This window comes from Gossypium hirsutum, chromosome A11 (genome assembly GCF_007990345.1).
Source record: "Gossypium hirsutum isolate 1008001.06 chromosome A11, Gossypium_hirsutum_v2.1, whole genome shotgun sequence".
In the NCBI taxonomy this organism is placed as follows: domain Eukaryota; kingdom Viridiplantae; phylum Streptophyta; class Magnoliopsida; order Malvales; family Malvaceae; genus Gossypium; species Gossypium hirsutum.
This window is the reverse complement of record NC_053434.1, coordinates 12,461,485-12,482,235: the sequence shown is the minus strand read 5'-3', so window position 1 is coordinate 12,482,235 and position 20,751 is coordinate 12,461,485. Positions and strand designations below refer to the sequence as shown.

Sequence of the window (20,751 nt, the reverse complement as noted above, 5' to 3'; positions counted from 1 at the left end):
TTCCGGAATTGTTTCGCTTAGGGTCCATTTATCTATAAAGTTTTATGAAAAATATTTTACAGAAAATATTTTTTATATTTTTTTATATTTGTTTCATAAAAAATAGTTTAATCAATAAAAAATAATTTATAGATTAAGATAAAACAATTTTTTTTTTGTAAAATGACTTACTCTTTTAAAAAGTGCAAGTCATTTTCAGAAAAAAAAATTTATCTATATATAATTTTATTTTTATATAAAAATTAATTTAAATCAAGTTTAATATTATTATATTAATAATAATTTTTATTTTTATTTTTAAAAATATTTAAAATATTATATTTTTTTAATATTATTAAACATACGTATTTAATTATTTATATTTAGTCATATAATAAATTATTAATATAATAAATATAATTTATTATTTTAATAAATTATTTAATATTTCAATTTTATTTTAATAATAAATTTTAAAAATAATAATTTTAAATAATATTATTCACATATTATTGAAAATATTCTATATTAATATTTTAATAATAAATATTTATTATAATTATAAATATATTAATAATAAATATTTTGTAGTATAAAGGTTAAAATATGTCATAAGTCTATGTACACTTCACATATTTGTAATTTAGTCTTTGTACTTTTATTTTCAAGAATTTAGTCCCTTTACTTTTTAAATTTAAAAATCAAATCCAATTGTTGACATCGTTAATTTTTTTATCAATTTTGTTGATGTCACATTTTTAAAAAAAATACTCAGTTAGTAGTCATGTAATTAAAAAATGATGTTGTAATGAATTTAAATTTAACATAATATTTTTAATATATACAAAAACAATATAAAATATAAAATTATAGATAAAAATAAATTTAATTAAATAATGAAAAAAATAAGAAAATTTCAAATGTAAGTTTATTTAATTAAAAATAATTTTATGAAATATTTTTAAGAAATCTACCAAACAACAGAAAATATTTTACACAAATTAATCTAAACACTAACAAATATTAACTTTTTTAGAAAAATAAATTATTTTTTAAAATTATTTTTTAGATTTAATTTTTGTGAAACAACCAGAGCGGTTAAAAAACCAATAATTCCCTGCCCACTACTGACTTCGTCCTCGTTTGCGTTAAGAGTAAAACCGTGCCAAGCACTCCTTCCAAATATAGGGCCGAATCCTGTGTGCCCAAAAGAGAAAGCCCGTTGAGACTTGCAGCAAATTCCCGGAAGACTAATTAAAGTTTAAGAAAGGCCCTTGAACTTATTCATGATTTTAAGGCTTTTAGACTCCATTTGGATCAACATGCTTTTGGTTTCTGCGAGTTTTTTATTGAGTAGCTCATTCGTTTTTGGCATAATAACCAATTTAACCCTCTAATGTTTATACATTCTATGAATTTGGTCCTAATTCTAAAAAAATTAACAAGTTTAACCCTCAACTTTACATATTTGTTAATTTAGTCTTGGTTATTAAAAATTAAAAATTCAAAAAACTTTAAAAAATAAAAAATATATATATTTAAAATTTATTTTTCGATAAAATACATATAAAATTATAAAAATACATAAATATATATAAATGAATACTTATTTTTCTTCTTTTCTAACATGAAATTTATTTATTGATATCTAAAAAAACTCACAAACAATACTTAAATCAGTTCCCAGCTTTTCATTTTTTTCTAGTTTTATTTTATAAATAATAATTTATTTATTATACCAATAGCTTAATTCCTTAATCTTTGTTGACTTTGCCAAATGCTAGGCATTGCCTTCGCCCATAACCATTGGCATCAATAACCCTTACTCCAAATTCTTTAATTTTCACATTCTTCATCATTGTGCCATTAAAAAAATGAATCAATTGTGGAGCTATCAACATGACGTTCCACCTATTGGGCTTTCAATATCTCATCCTCACCTACGAAGGTGGCACGAAGGGGGCAATCCTTAAAATTGAATTTTTCTTTGCTTACCCTTTAAAATTTATAAATTAATAATGGTAAAATTGACTTTGTCTCCCAAAATGATAAAGTTTTAATTTAGTCATTTAAAAAATCATAAATATATTATATATCTAACACAATAATGAAATTGCATTTTAACTCTATCAAAATTTATAACTTAATTCTACCTCCCTCCCAAAAGATTTTCTTTTTCTTCGACCTTGCTCATCTATTCTTCTCCAAGCATGCCTGTCTTCAAGGACAACCTCAAACACAACAAACTCGATTTAGGCAATAACCTAAAGACAATAATTCTTACCCTCTTCAATCTCAAGTTGTAGTTTTTGACCAAACTTGAGTATGGTGATCGTTAATGTTGAAGAAGAAGAGAGAAAATTTGAATTTGCTTAAGTCTTCTTCATGGTTCCTTTCCTCAAGTTGTTTTATTTTTAATATTATTATTTTAATAAATAAATGTCATATTATAAAACGAGAAAAATCTATATTTATATAATTTGTATGTATTTTTATAAAAAAAATAACTTTTAATTAATTTTTAATATTTAAATATCGAGACTAAATTGATAGAGCATGTAAAGTTAAGAGTTAAATTTTTTAAATTTTTTAAAATTAAAACTAATTTGATATAATTTATAAATTTTGAAAAATTAAATTATTATTATATTAATAAAAAAAAGGCTAGACCAATATTCCATTAATAGTTTACTGAAAAAGTGACCAAAATTTTAAATCTAGGTGATCGAAAAACTCAACTTCAACTAGTGATAAAAGTGAAGGATGATATTAATGAGACATTAGATTCTGGATTTAAGCCTACAAGTGGGTGAATCATGTGGAGGCAACAATTATGGAAATATTTAATGATTGGAGCGTTAAGGAGGTGAAATAGTGAAAATTTTAGTTGAATTCAGTGTTGGAACTTTTAATAAATGCAAAAAAAACAAAGGTTTTTTTTTATTATATGGAATGAGTTTAATCAATCTTATGTACAAACTATATTTTTATAAATATTTTAATTTTACTTGTAGTAATATGTATATTTATTTGTATGAGATATTTTTATATTTTTTAATTCTATTATATTTGACAATAATAATGAGATATTATGTTAATTTAATTTGACATATATAAATAGAATGGTAGGTCAATAAGTGAATTTCAAAGGTAAGAGTTTAAGTAGCAAATCTATTAATATTAATGTTGTGCCTAGTTGAATTATACTATACAGGCAACCACAATGTTGATTGTGGCTTTAGACAATAGTATCTACCTGTACTTGAGAAAATGTTACAATCAAAACTCCTAAAGATAATAGACTAACAACATTTAGAAAGGAGTGGTCAATTGAACAAGACATGATGTATAATAGATAGCATAAGGAAAGTGGTGACAATTAAGCAAGGAATTAATCCTAAATTCCTTAAGATAAATTTATAAATTACGGTTATATATGAATTTTATATTTGTAACAAATTTAAGCATATTTTAACCTAAAAATAAAATCATCACATTTGTGCTTCATCCTCTTTCTTAAAGAAAAAAAAGGTTATAATAACAATAATAAATTGTTACAAAAGTGATAATTTCAAATGAAATGAAAATAAAAAACGAAAGGGTGAAATAAAATAAAATTTGAAGTCAAAATGGAACGTCAAAACTTGAAATAATATTTATTTGGGACTATTAAAGTGGGATTCACTTTTTGAGACGAGTCGAAACAATAATAAGAATATTTCTAGTTGAATATCTTTAACAATTCTTGGAGAGATAATTCATTAATAGACTGAGAGATAAAGTAATCCGCCTCATCCACTTTCAGATCTTGAATGTTTGGAATCCATATTATGTAAGGAGATATTGCAAATAGTTTGAATTGAAGGGTGATATAAAATCAATCTATTTCTAACATCATATCCATAATTAACGTATTGATGGGCATCAAAATCACCAAATATAAATTCTTACGACAAATATAACAATAAATTGAAATATAGAGTAGTAGGGTCGAATCCACAAGGACTGATTATCTAATTTTATCTTTTCTTGTGACCAGATTCGTTGTCGTGGCCATAATTGTGCTCACGACTTGTGCGTAGTAGTATTGAAAATAATAATAATAAAATGGGGGTTTAAATTGATTAAGATAATAAAATAAGGAAATATGAAGTGTAATAAAATAAAATAAATGCAAAAATAAATTTAATAAAATAAAATAAATGGATAAATAAAATATTTTTTTTAAGCTTAGCCTTAGCCTCGGTGTACTCCAATATTGAATCGATTATTGAAATAGATTTTCCCTTTCAAGCAATAAGCTGGTTATAGCGTCCAAAAACGTCCCGATCGCCAACTTCTTCATGTAGTCAATCCCGATACGACCTGTGTAACACCCCTTACCCGTATCCGTCGCCGGAATAGAGTACGAGGCATTATCGAGAAGCACGAAACGCTTACAGATAATTTAAATACATTTTCATAACAATTTGTTTCGATTTCATACTATTTCATATTTAAGCTTTATTCACCAAAGTATTTGAAATATCATCTTTATGCAAATAGCACACATGAGGAACATAATTCCATAATTATGAATGAACACATTTATCAAACATATTCCATGTTTTTATATATATCATAGTTTCATATTTTCATGTATCAATTACCATCACTTCCTCGTATTTCAGACAAATACGTGTAACAATTCATAAATATGCAATTCATTAACTCTTCCTACCAATCACGATTTAAATTGCCAAATCACTTATTGAGCCCAATTTCAATGTTCACTAAAATCTATCATATAAATTTGGATGTACATATTCATCAATAAATTCCATGTATAGATATCATCATCTCATATTTCCACATACATTTACTTTCTACATTTATGAATTCAAATAGCATATACAAGACATACTAATGTATTTCAAGTACATTTTCATGATATTTCATTTCGAACTCAGATTATTTCATACTAGAAGTTTTCTCATTAACTCATTTGGAATACCAATTCATACGGATATTACACTCAAGGCGTAGAAATATATAATCACAAATGAACTCATTCATCAACCAAGTTTTATGCTCATGTCTCATCAACTCGTATTTCCTTATGTCGCATAATTCCATGTAATACTTACCAAACTTCTTCAAATTAGTGAACATCTTACGGAATTGAGTACTTCGTTTTCTCGATGCCATAGTTCAACTATGGTCTTACACATCTTCACATAATGATGCCATAGCCCAGCTATGGTCTTACACATATCAAATATCTCACTGATGCCATATCCCAGATATGGTCTTATACAGTAGCATATATCACACCGATGCCATATCCCAGATATGGTCTTGTACGGAAATCACTTGTCACTTGTAGTCGAAGCTACCACTATTCACTAATCAGGTAGCCGGTACTACCACTTTTCACTGATCAGGTAGCCGGAGCTACCACTTTTCACTGATCAGGTAGCCGAAGCTACCACTTTTCACTTGTCATTTGTCATTGATTAGATAAGTGTTGCCGAAGCTATCACTTATCACTTTCACTTTTCCTTGATCAGATAAGTGTAGCCGAAGCTATCACTTATCACTTGTTGCCATGGTCCAACCATGGTCTTTTCCTTCAATTCATCTTGTCACTAAGCTGAAATGCTCAATTTGATCATTTATTCAATTTTCATGCTTTTACATTATTCACGATTTTATCATCAATACATATGAAATAACACATCATGAAATTCATAAAATTAACAAATAATCACTAAAATTTTAGCCATATAAACTCACAAGTTCAATTTTTGTATCATAATGATAATCATAATTTCATAATAAATATTCCAAATAAATCATTATATCATTTCTAATTCAACACTTATCAATTATAATCGGGCATGTGATCAATTTATACACGAGTCATTCATATATATATATATATATGTATATTTTTCCTCCTCCTCCTCTCCATCCACATCCTTAGTATAAACAACACACTTGTAGGTAACATTATCCATAATTTTCACTATCTACTTATGTGAATATTCAAGCTGTCCATCTGTGTCATAGTCACTAAATTATTTTTATCTTGAGCTACAGAACTCCAAATTAAGAGCCATAAATTTTCCCAGAAACTAGACTCATACGTCTTCTTTACCATAAAAATTTCATAATTTTTGGTTGGGTCAATTAATACAGTTTATTCATTGAAGTCTCCCCTTTTCTGCTGTCTAACAGTTCCGACCCTTCTTCACTAAAAATTAATTATCTTATCGTACAGGATTCGAATGATGTCCCCGCTTATTTCTCTTGAAAATAGACTCATTCAGGATTCTAAATATATAAATTTAATCCAACAATTATTTTTATCCAATTTTTTATGATTTTACAAAGTCAGAACAGGGGAACCCGAAATCATTCTGACCTTGTCTCACAAAATTCATCATATCTCATGATTTACAATTCCATTGCTTACATCATTTCTTCTATAAGAAACTAGACTAAATAAGCTTTAATTTCATATTTTATTCATCCTCTAATTCCATTTCTACAATTTTTGGTGATTTTTCAAAGTTAGACTACTGCTGCTGTCCAAAACAGTTTTAGTGCAAAATGTTGATTTCCATTTTGCCCCAAATTTCACAATTTATACAATTCAGTCCTTGCTCAATTAACCCCTCAATTAAGATAATTTTCTCAATTAATACTTTTTCTAGACATTATAAGTTATTTCATAACTATTGAAATTCATAATTTCCACATAAAACTCTAACTTCAAACTCTTTTACAATTAGGTCCCAAACATTCACTTTCTATTCAATTCTTTCAAACAAATCAGCATATAAACAATTTGAAGCTCTAATTCCATTCCAAATCATCATATACTTCCAGCACATATTCATAGAAACTTTTAGTTTCTTTCATAGAATCAAAAACTAATGAATTCGACAAGTGGACCTAGTTGTAAAAGTCATAAAAACACAAAAATTTTAAGAAATAATTAAGAATTGAACTTCCTTGAAGTAAAAATATGAAAAACCAGCTTAAGGGAACTCTTCCATGGTGTTTTTGCTGATGATAATGCAGAAAAATAAAGAGAAATCTAGATAATTCCACTTTAGTCCTAGCTTTATTAAGTAAATTTTCCAATTTTCCAATTTTGCCCTTAATTCTCCTTATTTTCTTGCTGATTTCATGCTCTTGCCGTCCAGCCCAAATAGACCTTGGGTCTATTTGCCTTTTAAACCCTCTTTCTTTTATCATTTAAGCTATTTAATTATTTCCCACAATTTTACATTTGATACAATTTAGTCCTTTTTGTTCAATTAACTATCAGAACTTTAAAATTTCTTGACGAAACTTTAATACTAACTTATTAACACTCCATAAATATTTATAAAAATATTTATGGCTCGATTTAAAATTCTTGAGGTCTCGATACCTCGTTTTCGATTTTAGGCTGTGTTTGATAGGGGGAAAACCAATTCCGGAATTGGTTTTACACATTTTCCAGTGTTTGGTAGCAGGAAAATATTTTCCTTTTGTAAAACCAATTCCAAGATACGGGAAAAGCTATTACAAAATTGGGGAAAATGTCTTACACCCTTCATTTCGGTAAGACATTTTCCATATTCTCTCCAGCCTTCTAAAACCTTCATTCCTTCATTTCCTTCCATTTCCAAACCCCCACAAGATCTGTCGACTGATTTTCCCCCACAATACGTTCTCTCCGACCACCATTTCCGTCAGATCTGTGGGAAATTTCAGGTAAGACATGCTGGGTTTGTATTTTCTGTTTTTGTTTCTGTTTCTGTTTCTGTGGGAAATATTCTGTCGAAAATGGTTTTATTTGGTTTTTTGAACTGCATGTGTAGTTAAACTCTCACATACACTGGTATATATGCGAATCCTGCTACTCCAACTTTCGTTGTTATAGGAGATAGCTTCGGTTTTCTTTCTCTCTACTCTTTCTTTTCACTCCAGATCTATGGGATAGCTCGGATCATTGCTTTAGATCAAGTGCAGGCTCGTGGTTCGCCTGTTCGCTAATCTATAGCAGGGGGATGAACAATTTAGGAAAAAGACTTCCAAAGAGGTTCCTTCTCTCTATTAGCTTTAAGCATTGCATAATCTTTCTCCAATACATTGGTCTTCCAACGAGCATGTCGGTTTTGGAACCAAATAGCCACTTGCCTTGGCTGTAACCCCAATTCTTCAGCTAACTTCACTTTTTTCTCTGGTTCTAACTTGTTTCCCACATCGAAATTCTTCTCTAAAGCCTTAACTTGATGCATAGATAAACGCCTTTTCTTCTCTGTTGCTTGACCACCTTCTTCTATGCTGTCTTCTTCATCTAAACCATCTAACATAGCCTGGAATTCCTTGCTGTAAATTTGGTGCTTCTTTCACGCCTTCTCCTCTGCATAATCAATTGAATTAAACACATCAAATTTGGGTTAAAGAAACATGAAATAAAGGTGGGAATTAAAGAAAAATAAATGAATAAAGGTTGTTTTTGAAAAACTAAATTATAAATATATTAGAGTTTCATTTTTTATGTATTTTTCCTCCATTGTTTCTCATTTCTGCCGCACTTTTATTACAGAGTATGGGCTTTCAAACAGATCCTCCTATTTCTTCTAATTGGCCTTTTAACATACACAAGGTTGAGTTATTATTTATGAACAAAGTCATGTGAGTTGTTTCTTCTAAGAAAATTTGGGATACCCAAAGGAGAGTAGACAATTTAAAGATTACCCTTTGCTTAAATGGTTCTAAGAATTAATTTAATGTTGGTAGTGCAAGTGTGATGAAAAGTTGGCATATACATGTCTCACACCAAGTATACCTGAAAAATGCCTACAAAATCCCCTAAAGAAACTGCTACTGCTGCTGCAAACATATTTGTGTTAGTTGGGAGGGGTATGGGTTAGGGTTAAGTTATTTCCTGTATTTATGTTGTATACATTAAGAAATTTTAACATAGTTGACTGCATACGAGTCAGAAAGAGATAGAAAGAAGGAAGTTGATAGGTTGCATTCTGGTTTGGCCAAGTAAAAAATCCAACCCTACAACCACAACCACATCAAATTTGTATAGATTCTCATTTTGGGAAAATTTAGGGCACATTCGTTTGTTTGGTAGGTTACACCAGAAGGCCTTGCCCACTAATTTCCATCCCAATCCTAAATTGCATAAATGAAGTTCACATCTGTTTGTGGCAACTGTCTCTATCTCTTTCAAACACTAATACATTGGCATGGAATGGCTGAATCAATTAGCAAGGGTTTTGTTAATTAAACTTTGAACTCATTATTTAGGGTTAGTATGTTTTGACAGTAAAAATCAGTTTGAATTATATGTAGATACTGCTTACGGCTTTTGGATATTTTATATAATAATTGCCTTTAAAAACAAGTTAATTCTTTTTAAAGAAACTAATCATAAATTATGAATAATTATTTTTCTTTTTACTTCCATTCACACGAGCGAAGTTCACATGTTTTTAGCTCATAATTCTACAGATTATTGTTAATATGGTAATGAGAGTTGTTGAGGATGATTATTGTTAATATTATATCAGGAATTATGGATGAAATGTTGGAGTTTTTAATTAATACCGATATAAATTTAATTATTATAGAAGTGAAAAGATAAAAACATGTGATGTTGTCTTTAATTTATACAAGTTGGATGTAATTGTGTTAAAATAAACTGTTGAAGATGACCCAATTTTTGTATGTTTATTGATTTGGATTTTGATTATGTTTATTGATGATGGCAAGACTGATGTTGTCTTAGCTTCTATTTTTTATTGCTCCTAACGGTTCTAATTTCTTTGTATGCTTGACCTCCAGCTGTATAGTTCTTGCTGTCCTAGCCTCTACCTCAGCATTCGTACTCGTGTTGGTGGCCTTGGTCGATATTTTCATAAGAGGTTTGTGGTGTGCTTGATTTATGATAAGCCTTCTAATATGCATTTGTGGTTGTTATAATTCGGTTCAAGTGAATTAAATGGTTGTTGGATGTGCTTGGGTATGGTTTATTATTGATTTACATTTTTTCTGTAATTTGTTGGGAAATGGCAGTGATGAGCTGTTATATTTATGATAAGACTGATATTTTTGTTAATTATGTCCGAAATTTTAACTGTATATATAGCAATTGTAGCAGTGCACTTAAACATTATTTATTTTTTATAAAAAGTAATCAATTTATAATTTAAAAAATTATAAAAAATAGAAATAAAAAAATTTATAACATTGTCAAATTTTTTTGTTTATATTGAAATAAAAAAGAAAACACATTTGATAGCAATTGAAGTATTTAAAACTCTTTTATATTTTAAAAAAAGAGGCATCAACATTTATAGCTTTTGAGCAATATATTTTAAGTGATCTTAACTTTATAAAATCATGATCAATATATTTTAATAACTTTATAAAAACATATTATTAACTATGATCAATATATAACAAATACATGAAAGATATTTTAAGTCATGGTAACTTTAATACATGATCAATATATTTAAAACTCTTGCACCAATTGAAGTATTGTATTAACTATGATCAATATTTAAGTGCTACTTTAAAAAAATTATTATTGGGCAATTACAATTAGCTTGATATGTATGTATGCACTTTTTTACTCATGGTAACTTTATGTGATCTTATGAAAATCTTGCATCTTTTGTAGTAGTGATCATATATTTGTGTGGCATTATTTTGTGTAGATGGTTCGTAATCAAAATCAAATGGCAATTGCCGGAGTTGTGGCTTCAGTTTTAGCTTTTGGGGCTCTTTGGATTAAAAAATTAGAAACTAGAAAGAAAATTGCTTCTCGCCCTCGTGTGAATCGAGATTATGAAAGAGAAAACTATATTAATAGTATTTTATATAGTGGTGACCAGCATTGCATTGATATAATAAGGATGAAACCGATCGCCTTTTTTAATTTATGTGATATTCTTAGTACGAATAATTTGTTACAATCGTCTAAATCTGTCGATATTAGGGAGCAAGTAGTTATATTTTTACATATAATTGGTCATAATGTAAGGTTTCGAGTGATTGGATCTAGATATTATAGATCAATTCAGACAGTTCACCATTACTTTAGGGTTGTATTGAGAGCTATTTTGAAATTGTATAGACTAGTTATTAGATTACCTGATGAGTCAACTCCTAGTGAAATTAGAAACAATCCAAGGTTTTATCCTTATTTTAAAGATTGTATTGGAGCATTAGATGGAACTCATATTCGTGCATCGGTTCCACTTAGCATGCAAGGAAGATTTCGTAGCCGTAAAGGGGGGACGACACAAAATGTATTGGCTGCCATTACATTTGATTTGAAATTTGCCTATGTTCTAGCTGGTTGAGAAGGTAGTGCACATGATTCTCGAATCTTATGTGATGCACTTTCACGCCCAAGAGGATTAAGAATTCCAGAAGGTAATATTTATCACAAATAGTTCCAATAAGCTCATAGTTTATCAGTATTAATTACGTATTGTAAAATTGTAGGTAAATATTATCTTGCTGATGCTGGATATGGCATCCGAATTGGATGTATTACCCCATATCGTGGTGTTCGATATCATTTAAAAGAGTTTGGTGCTGAAGGGCCTGAAAATGCAAAGGAACTCTTTAATCTTCGACATTCATCATTACGGATCACTGTTGAACGTGTTTTTGGGATTTTAAAGAAACGGTTTCGTGTATTAGATGCTGAACCATTTTGGAATTTTCAAACTCAAGTAGATATAGTTTTGGCTTGTTATATCATTCATAATCATATAATGGGAGTTGATCCTAGTGATTTACTTAATCAAAGATTATACGAGGAGTCTGAGTTTGATTCGATAATACAAACTCTCACGGAGCGAGAAGAAAGACAAGAAGCAAGAGAATGGTCTGCTAAGAGAGATGAGATTGCAGAAACTATGTGGACTAATTACATGGCTAGAAATATTAGGTAGATTTAGGCTTAGGGTTATTATTTCTATGTTATGTATGTTTTAGACTGATTTTTTTTTGTAAATGTTGGTTGGATAATAACATTGTCAGATTTTAGATTGTTGGATTTTGATATATGTCTTGAATTGGTTAGATATTGATTATGTTTTAACATTGTTGGGTATTGAATTGATTATTATGTTTTAAGCTTGTTGGATATTGAAATTATTGACAATGACAATTATTTAATGTAGAATGGGTAAGGGCAACAAAGAAGGGACCTCCAAGCAATTCAGGTGGACAAAACCGATGGAACATGTTTTCCTTGAAATTCTAGCAGAGGAGGCTCGAAAAGGAAATAAGCCTTCTAATACTTTCAAATCAGTTTCTATTAATCGAGTTGCCGACGCCATTTCTTCTAGATTCCAAGTCCAATGCGATACAAAGCACGTGGAAAATCATTTGAGGACAGTAAAAAACCAGTGGCAGATTATATGCAAAATTCGAGGTGAAAGTGGTTTTGGATGGGATGATAACATGAAAATGATCACATGTGATAGAGCGACATACGATGCAACAGTGATGGTAATATATGTATATATATTTTAAGTATATTTCAATTGTTTTTTACTTGTTATTCTAATTGTGTATAATATCCAACAGGCACACAAGAAGTATGAACCATTTTTGAATAAAAGCATTGATCATTATGATGAAATGGCTGTGGTTGTTGGCAAAGATATGGCAACAGGGAGTTTTGCCAGAACATTTGCTGACATAGATTTGGATGATGATAATGAAGATTCAATGTCTGTAGACTGCGACAATGAAGAGGCTGAAGAGGTAAGAACAAATGTATCTTCATCTGGCACATCCAAACGTAAAAGAAAAAGTGGTCAAGAAAGTCTCATTGATGAACAAATTAAATTTGTGGGTGAGCAACTTGGCGAAATTGCTAATGCTTTGAAACAATTTACTGCCGACAATACAGCACAGCTTTATGAACAAGTGATGTCGATGGAGGAAGAAGGATTTGATGATGACTTCTTGTGTTCTGTGTGTGATTATCTAGGGAGTTATGAATCAGAGGCCAAAATGTTTTTCGTTAAAAGTAAGAATCATAGAAAAATTTGGCTTCAAAAATTTTCTCAGCGTTGAAGATATTGATACTTTTATGTGGTGTAATATTATGCACTTCGACAATGTTGTTACTATGTGGTGTACTACTAATTATGTATTTGGATAATATTATTTCTAGTACTCATTATGGTTTCGAAGCAATTTATAATTATTCAATATTCTTACTAGTACTCATTATGGATAATATTTTTTCAATTTATAACGATCAATATTGTAGCTTATTATTGAGTATTATTATAAATAAATCATTGCAATATATGTAAAAACAATTTAAAATATAAAAATTTATTAATATATATTAATATATGTAAAAAACAACTTTTCCGGAAAATATTTTCAGGAAATCTGTCAAACAGCAGAAAATATTTTACATAGATTCAATCAAACACCAGAAAATATTTTCCAGTAAGTCATTTTACAGAAAAGTAAAATATTTTCCAAAATTCATTTTACGGAAAACATTTTACAGCCAATCAAACAGACCCTTAATTATTTTAGTATTTATTTTTAGTACACTATTCACTATTTCAAAATTTTTCCTAACTTCACATTTAACTTATACTCACTAAACTAATAATATTTCCTACTCATTTGTCAGATTTAGTGATCTCGAATCACTGTTCCGACACCACTGAAAATTAGGTTGTTACAACCTGCAAACTAACTCTTGCCAAATTTCTAACCGTGATACACATGTACGCAATTTAAGATTTCGACAACCTTGCGATTTGAAAAGCCCAACCTGAATCAACGGCCTCAACCGCGTGGGTCGTTTAAATCCGATCTCTATCTTCCTTGACGGAGTCCAGCTGGCTTTTCCCACCTAGACACGCCAATTTATTCGTGGGAATTCGAGCACAGCACGGCTAATTCGTCTTCTCAACTGTACGCCAAACAACTCCAACCCAACGTGCACTTTTCGAATCAAAGCTGAATCAACTTTAAGGGACGAATTTGTATTATCCCATATACCGGGTTTAGTTAATCATGAAAAGAATCGTAATAAATGGCTTAAATAGAATTATGGAAAGTGGGAAGGGCCTTGAAAGGTAATTAAACCAAAAATTAAAAGTAAAAGAAAAAGAATTGAAAATGACAAAATGAAAAGTGACGCTAGACAGGCTCATGGGCTGGGCTACCCAACCCGGCCCGAAGGCTCGCCCGAAATGTGAGAGGGTTTGGACAAAAATATAGGCCCAAAAAATGGGCTTGGACCAAAAAAATAAGGTCCGTTTAAAAAATGGGCCGAGCCTTGGGTAAGGTATTTTTAGCCCGAGCCCAGCCCGAATTCACTAAATGACAAAAAAAAATCTACTATTTTTTTTGAATGTTATTTTCTTGTTGTTTTCTCCCTATTTTGCTACCATATTACTATAAGTTGCTACTATTTTTGTTGTTATTGTTTGGATATTGTATAAAACTTATTTTATTATTAATTTTGTTATTATTTTAAAGGCATTTGTTAATTTTGTTATTATTTTAGAGATATTTGCTTGTTAAGTTGCATCTATCTTAGTGCTATTTAAGTCTACATATTTCTTAAAATTTATTTTCAATTTATTGAAAAATATTTATTTTGATTTTTTTTAGTATTTTTGATGTATTATATATATTTAAAAATTATATAAAAATAAATATGGGCGGGTCAGGCCAGGCCCAAATTTTAGTATTTTTATTTGGGTCGGGCTTGGGCAAAATTTTAAGCCCATTTTTTGGGCCCGGCCCGAGCCCAATGAATGGGCCTAAATTTGTAGTTGAGCCCGGCCCAAACCTGGCTCGGCCTGGCCCATGAGCACCTCTAAGTGATGCACGTAATGGAAAGAAAAAAAAAGAAAATAATTTATTAAAGCCCAAAGTCAAGTGTGTTCAATTGATTGTAGCTACTAGTGTAACACCCCTTACCCGTATCCAACACCGGAATAGGGTACGAGGCATTACCAAAACACATACACTTGTAAACGTATTTAACCGAGTTATAAAATTTCATCAAAATTAAAACTTTCAAAAATAATTAACATGTTTCTATAACTTTTCACAATATATCCTCAAAATATTATAATCATAATAATTAGGGCCTGCGAGACCCGATACATACTCATGCAATTTAATGCTTCATTTCCATTTCATTCAATTCACAATTTCTCATGCTCATAATTTAAATCATATCACTAGAAATTTCCATTTAATTCACGTACAATTCAATGACATCAAATTCAAAACTAATACGTATTTACCATTTAACTCAATGTTTATTGATTATACCATTCAATAACACATTTATGAAATTCTCAATTTAGCAATGAAAATATCACTTTAGTTTGAATAACAACATCGTCCTGATATAAATACACTACCACTTATCCATTTACTTTAATTCTTTTGGGCCCATTTGTCACTTACCATCCTTAATCAAATTAGGGAACGGTCACGGAAAATTGAGTACTTCACTTTCACTTTGCCATAGTATAACTATGGTCTTACGTATGATCACTTATCACTTGTCCCTTGATCAGATAAGTGTAGCCACTTATCACTTTGTTTCTTGATCAGATAAGTGTAGCCACTTATCACTTTGTCTCTTGATCAGATAAGTGTAGCTAAAGCTATCACTTATCACTTTGTCTCTTGATCAGATAAGTATAGCCGAAGCTATCACTTATCACTTTTCACTTGTCACTTGATCAGATAAGTGTAGCCGAAGCTATCACTTATCACTTTGTCACTTGATCAGATAAGTATAGCCGAAGCTATAACTTATCACTTTATCACTTGATCAGATAAGTATAGCCGAAGCTATTACTTATCACTTTCCACTTGTCACTTGATCAGATAAGTGTAGCTAAAGCTACCACTTATCACTTTATCACTTGATCAGAAGTACTCAAATCCGGCGTTCCGCTCAATTTGATCATTTATTCATATATCAGGCTTACCAACATGTGTTAATTCATAAACCATTCATGGTATTATTTCATGCCAAATCATATACTGAATATACCATACACACATACTATGAAACTTTATTTTCACACATGAGCTTAAGCCATGACCAATAATGCACAAAAATAAGCATCATTCATATTTCATCGTTTATGAGTTATAATCAAACATATGACCATTTATACACGAATCATTCATATATTTCCCAATTTTCCTCCTCCTCCTCTCCATTCCACATCCTTAATGTGTATAACACACTTAAACAACATTAACCATAATTTCAATATTCACTAACATGTATATTCAAAGCTGTTTATCCGAGTCAGAGTCACTAAATTATTTTTATCCGGAGCTACAGAGCTCCAAATTAAGATCCGTTAATTTTCCCTGAAACTAGACTCACATATCTTCATACCATAAAATTTTCATAATTTTTTGGTTCAGCCAAATAGTACAGTTTATTCTTTAAAGTTTCCCCTGTTTCGCTGTCTGACAGTTCCGACCACTCTTCACTAAAAATTAATTATCTCATTGTACAGAATTCGGATGATGTTTTAGCTTGTTTTTTCTAAAAATAGACTCATTAAGGATTCTAACCATATAAACTATAACTCATAATCATTTCTGTACAATTTTTAATGATTTTCCAAAGTCAGAACAGGGGAACCCGAATTCATTCTGACCTTGTCTCACAAAATCTATTATATCTCATGATTTACAATTCCATTGCTCACATCATTTCTTTTATAAGAAACTAGACTCAATAAGCTTTAATTTCATATTTTATTCATCCTCTAATTCAATCTCTACAATTTTTGGTGATTTTTCAAAGTTACACTACTGCTGCTGTCCAAAACTGCTTTAGTGCAAAATGTTGATTTCCATTTTGCCCCAAATTTCACAGTTTATACAATTCGGTCCTTTCTCAATTAACCCCTCAATTAATCTAATTTTCTCAATTAGTACTTTACTAGACATTATAAGTTGTTACACAACTATTGAAATTCAGAATTGCCACATATAACTCTATCTTCAAACTCTTTTACTATTAGGTCCCAAACATTCACTTTCTATTCAATTCTTTCAATAAAATCAGCATATGAACAATTTAAAGCTCTAATTTCATGCTAAATCATCATATACTTCCAGCACATATTCATATCAACTTTCAACTTCTTTCATAAAATCAAAAACTAATGAATTTAACAAGTGGGCCTAGTTGTAAAAGTCATAAAAATACAAAAATTTCAAGGAATAGTCAAGAATTGAACTTACTTGTAATAAAAATATGAAGAACCAGCTTGAAGAAGCCCTTCCATGGTGTTTTAGCTGATGAGAATTCAGAAAAATGAAGAGAAATCTAGATAATTCCACTTGGGTCCTAACTTTATTAAGCAAATTTTGCAATTTTCCAATTTTGCCCTTAATTCTCCTTACTTTCTTGCTGATTTCATGCCTCTGCCGTCCAGCCCAAATAGACCTTGGGTCTATTTGCCTTTAAAGCCCTCTTCCTTTTATCATTTAAGCTATTTAATCATTTCCCAAAATTTTGCATTTGTTACAATTTAGTCCTTTTTGTTCAATTAATTATCGGAACTTTAAAATTTCTTAACGAAACTTTAATACTAACTTTTTAACACTCCATGAATATTTATAAAAATATTTATGGCTCAGTTTAAAATCCCCGAGGTCTTGATACCTCATTTCGATTCTAATTATTTTAATTTTTATTTCTAGTGCACTATTCACTATTTCAAAAATTTTCCTAACTTCATATTTAACTTATACTTACTAAATTAATAATATTTTCTACCCATTTGTCGAATTTAGTGATCTCGAATCACCGTTCTGACACCTCTGAAAATTCAAGCCATTACATTTTTTTTCGTCGGATTTGTGGTCCCGAAACCACTGTTCCGACTAAGCCTAAAATCGGGCTATTACACCTCTCCCCCCCTTTAGGGATTTTCGTCCCCGAAAATCTTACCAGATGGTAGGTTAATGATTTACTTCCACAGTATATTTCAAATTCGCACATGATTTTAGATTTTCATATCTTTTACAGATAATCACATAGATTCATAAGAAAATCAGGATAGCGATATTTTAGCATCTGAAGCTACACAAAGTATCGAAAAATTACAATCCATATAGAATGATATCCATTTTGATAATCTGAGTAGTTTTCAGAACTATCAAATATTTCTCTCTTTTTATATTGTCCTCATTTTCTAATTCATTCACTTTTCCGACCACATTATTATTCTTCCGTACACGAACTTCTGTAACACTACACTCGTAAGCTTATTCAACCAGAATCTCACAAATTTCATTGTAACATTTTACTAATATGGGGGTGAGTGTAGTAAAGCCTCAAATTTATCTTACACATAAATGCGCATAACACATACCATCACAAATAGCCAATTCATTACTAAGTTCACATTCTCAAAGCATTTAATAAACATTTGCTTTTAATCACTTTTGTTCTCAACACAAAATTCTAACTCAAATCACTAATTCACAATCAAAATTTCTATATAGCATCATAATCCAAATATCATAACTCATATGCTTGTATAATTATAACATTCATCAATAAAAAAAATGTTTTATTCTTTGATCCATACCTTTATGAGTTTCAACTCATAATCAATACATTTTCACTCAAACATTTTAGTATTTATTTCTATACTATTAGAATTAACTCAGTTGAAAAACATATCTGTCTCATCAAGATAATTTTCGTCATAGAACAATACTGATAAGGGGGTGATGGTGAAGTCATAAATCTTTCAACTTGCTCTCATAGATACATATATATATATGATTTTGTATTCATCATCAATGTAATACCATCATAACCACGTAATTCATTCCAAGCAAATTAACACATCTATTTATTACAAATGTTTTCTGTCACTCACAATTTCACACAACGAATTTACTTACTCAAGCTCAACGTTAATATCTAATTAAATTCCAATACTTGGCTTCTATTTTACTTACCGACATTTGCCAAATTAGAGAACGTCTTACGGAATTGAGTACTTCGTTTTCTCGATGCCATAGTCCAACTATGGTCTTACACGTAATCACAAATCACATACCGATGCCATAGCCCAACTATGGTCTTACACGAAATCACATATCACTTACCGATGCCATAGCCCAGCTATGGTCTTACACGAAATCACATATCACACATATCACTTACCGATGCCATAGCCCAGCTATGGTCTTACACGGAATCACATAATCACATGTTCACATGTTGCCATGGTCAAACCATGGTCTTTTCCGTCAATTCATCATATATCACTGAACGAAAGTACTCATTCCTGCGTTCTACTCAATTTGACTTCCAATTCAATTTTTCATACTATTATAATATTCATGGTTTATACATAAAACAAAATATCTTATTATCTTTAATTTAACAATTAAACATAAGATTCTATCATATGAACATACTAATTTCACTTATTCAAGCAGATGTACATACACACGTTCCATCTATTTAAGTAAATTTGCTTATCATATTCACTTAATCAAATATGTTGAGCACATAGCATTATATAATCACCAACATACTTGGATGAGCTTATCACAACATAAACTTTTTTTTTAACTTATAGTCATCTCTTTTCATACATGAACACATCCATATCACAAATTTTTATACTTACCTTTCCAAATTCCAACATAACGTGAGCATTTTTCATTTATCTCAATATCATTTTTAGCATTATCGAAAATAGCTCGATTGAAAATCATCTCTGTCTTAACAAAGCAATTTCGTTAGAGCCCGGAGATATCACATCATCAAGAGTAATAACATGGCATGTATAGCTAGGCTCACATATGCTACGTTTGGTCCGAGAACCGACTAAACCGTAGCTCTGATACCACTAAATGTAACACCCCTTACCCGTATCCAACACCGGAATAGGGTACGAGGCATTACCAAAACACATACACTTGTAAACGTATTTAACCGAGTTATAAAATTTCATCAAAATTAAAACTTTCAAAAATAATTAACATGTTTCTATAACTTTTCACAATATATCCTCAAAATATTATAATAATAATAATTAGGGCCTGCGAGACCCGATACATACTCATGCAATTTAATGCTTCATTTCCATTTCATTCAATTCACAATTTCTCATGCTCATAATTTAAATCATATCACTAGAAATTTCCATTTAATTCACGTACAATTCAATGACATCAAATTCAAAACTAATACGTATTTACCATTTAACTCAATGTTTATTGATTATACCATTCAATAACACATTTATGAAATTCTCAATTAGCAATGAAAATATCACTTTAGTTTGAATAACAACATCGTCCTGATATAAATACACTACCACTTATCCATTTACTTTAATTCTTTTGGGCCCATTTGTCACTTACCATCCTTAATCAAATTAGGGAACGGTCACGGAAAATTGAGTACTTCACTTTCACTTTGCCATAGTATAACTATGGTCTTACGTATGATCACTTATCACTTGTCCCTTGATCAGATAAGTGTAGCCACTTATCACTTTGTTTCTTGATCAGATAAGTGTAGCCACTTATCACTTTGTCTCTTGATCAGATAAGTGTAGCTAAAGCTATCACTTATCACTTTGTCTCTTGATCAGATAAGTATAGCCGAAGCTATCACTTATCACTTTTCACTTGTCACTTGATCAGATAAGTGTAGCCGAAGCTATCACTTATCACTTTGTC

At 30.1% G+C, this 20,751-nt stretch overlaps 1 protein-coding gene across 1 annotated transcript; it reads left to right on the top strand.

Annotated features, from left to right (window-relative positions):
* Nucleotides 1–2,812: 2,812 nt before the first annotated feature.
* LOC107923281 (uncharacterized) lies at nt 2,813–12,769 on the top strand. The gene is made up of 5 exons (XM_041082019.1): nt 2,813–2,845; nt 7,420–7,728; nt 9,820–9,899; nt 12,177–12,507; nt 12,740–12,769. Exons 1-5 carry the CDS (start codon nt 2,813–2,815, stop codon nt 12,767–12,769), a joined length of 783 nt encoding a protein of 260 aa, XP_040937953.1.
* Nucleotides 12,770–20,751: the final 7,982 nt, after the last annotated feature.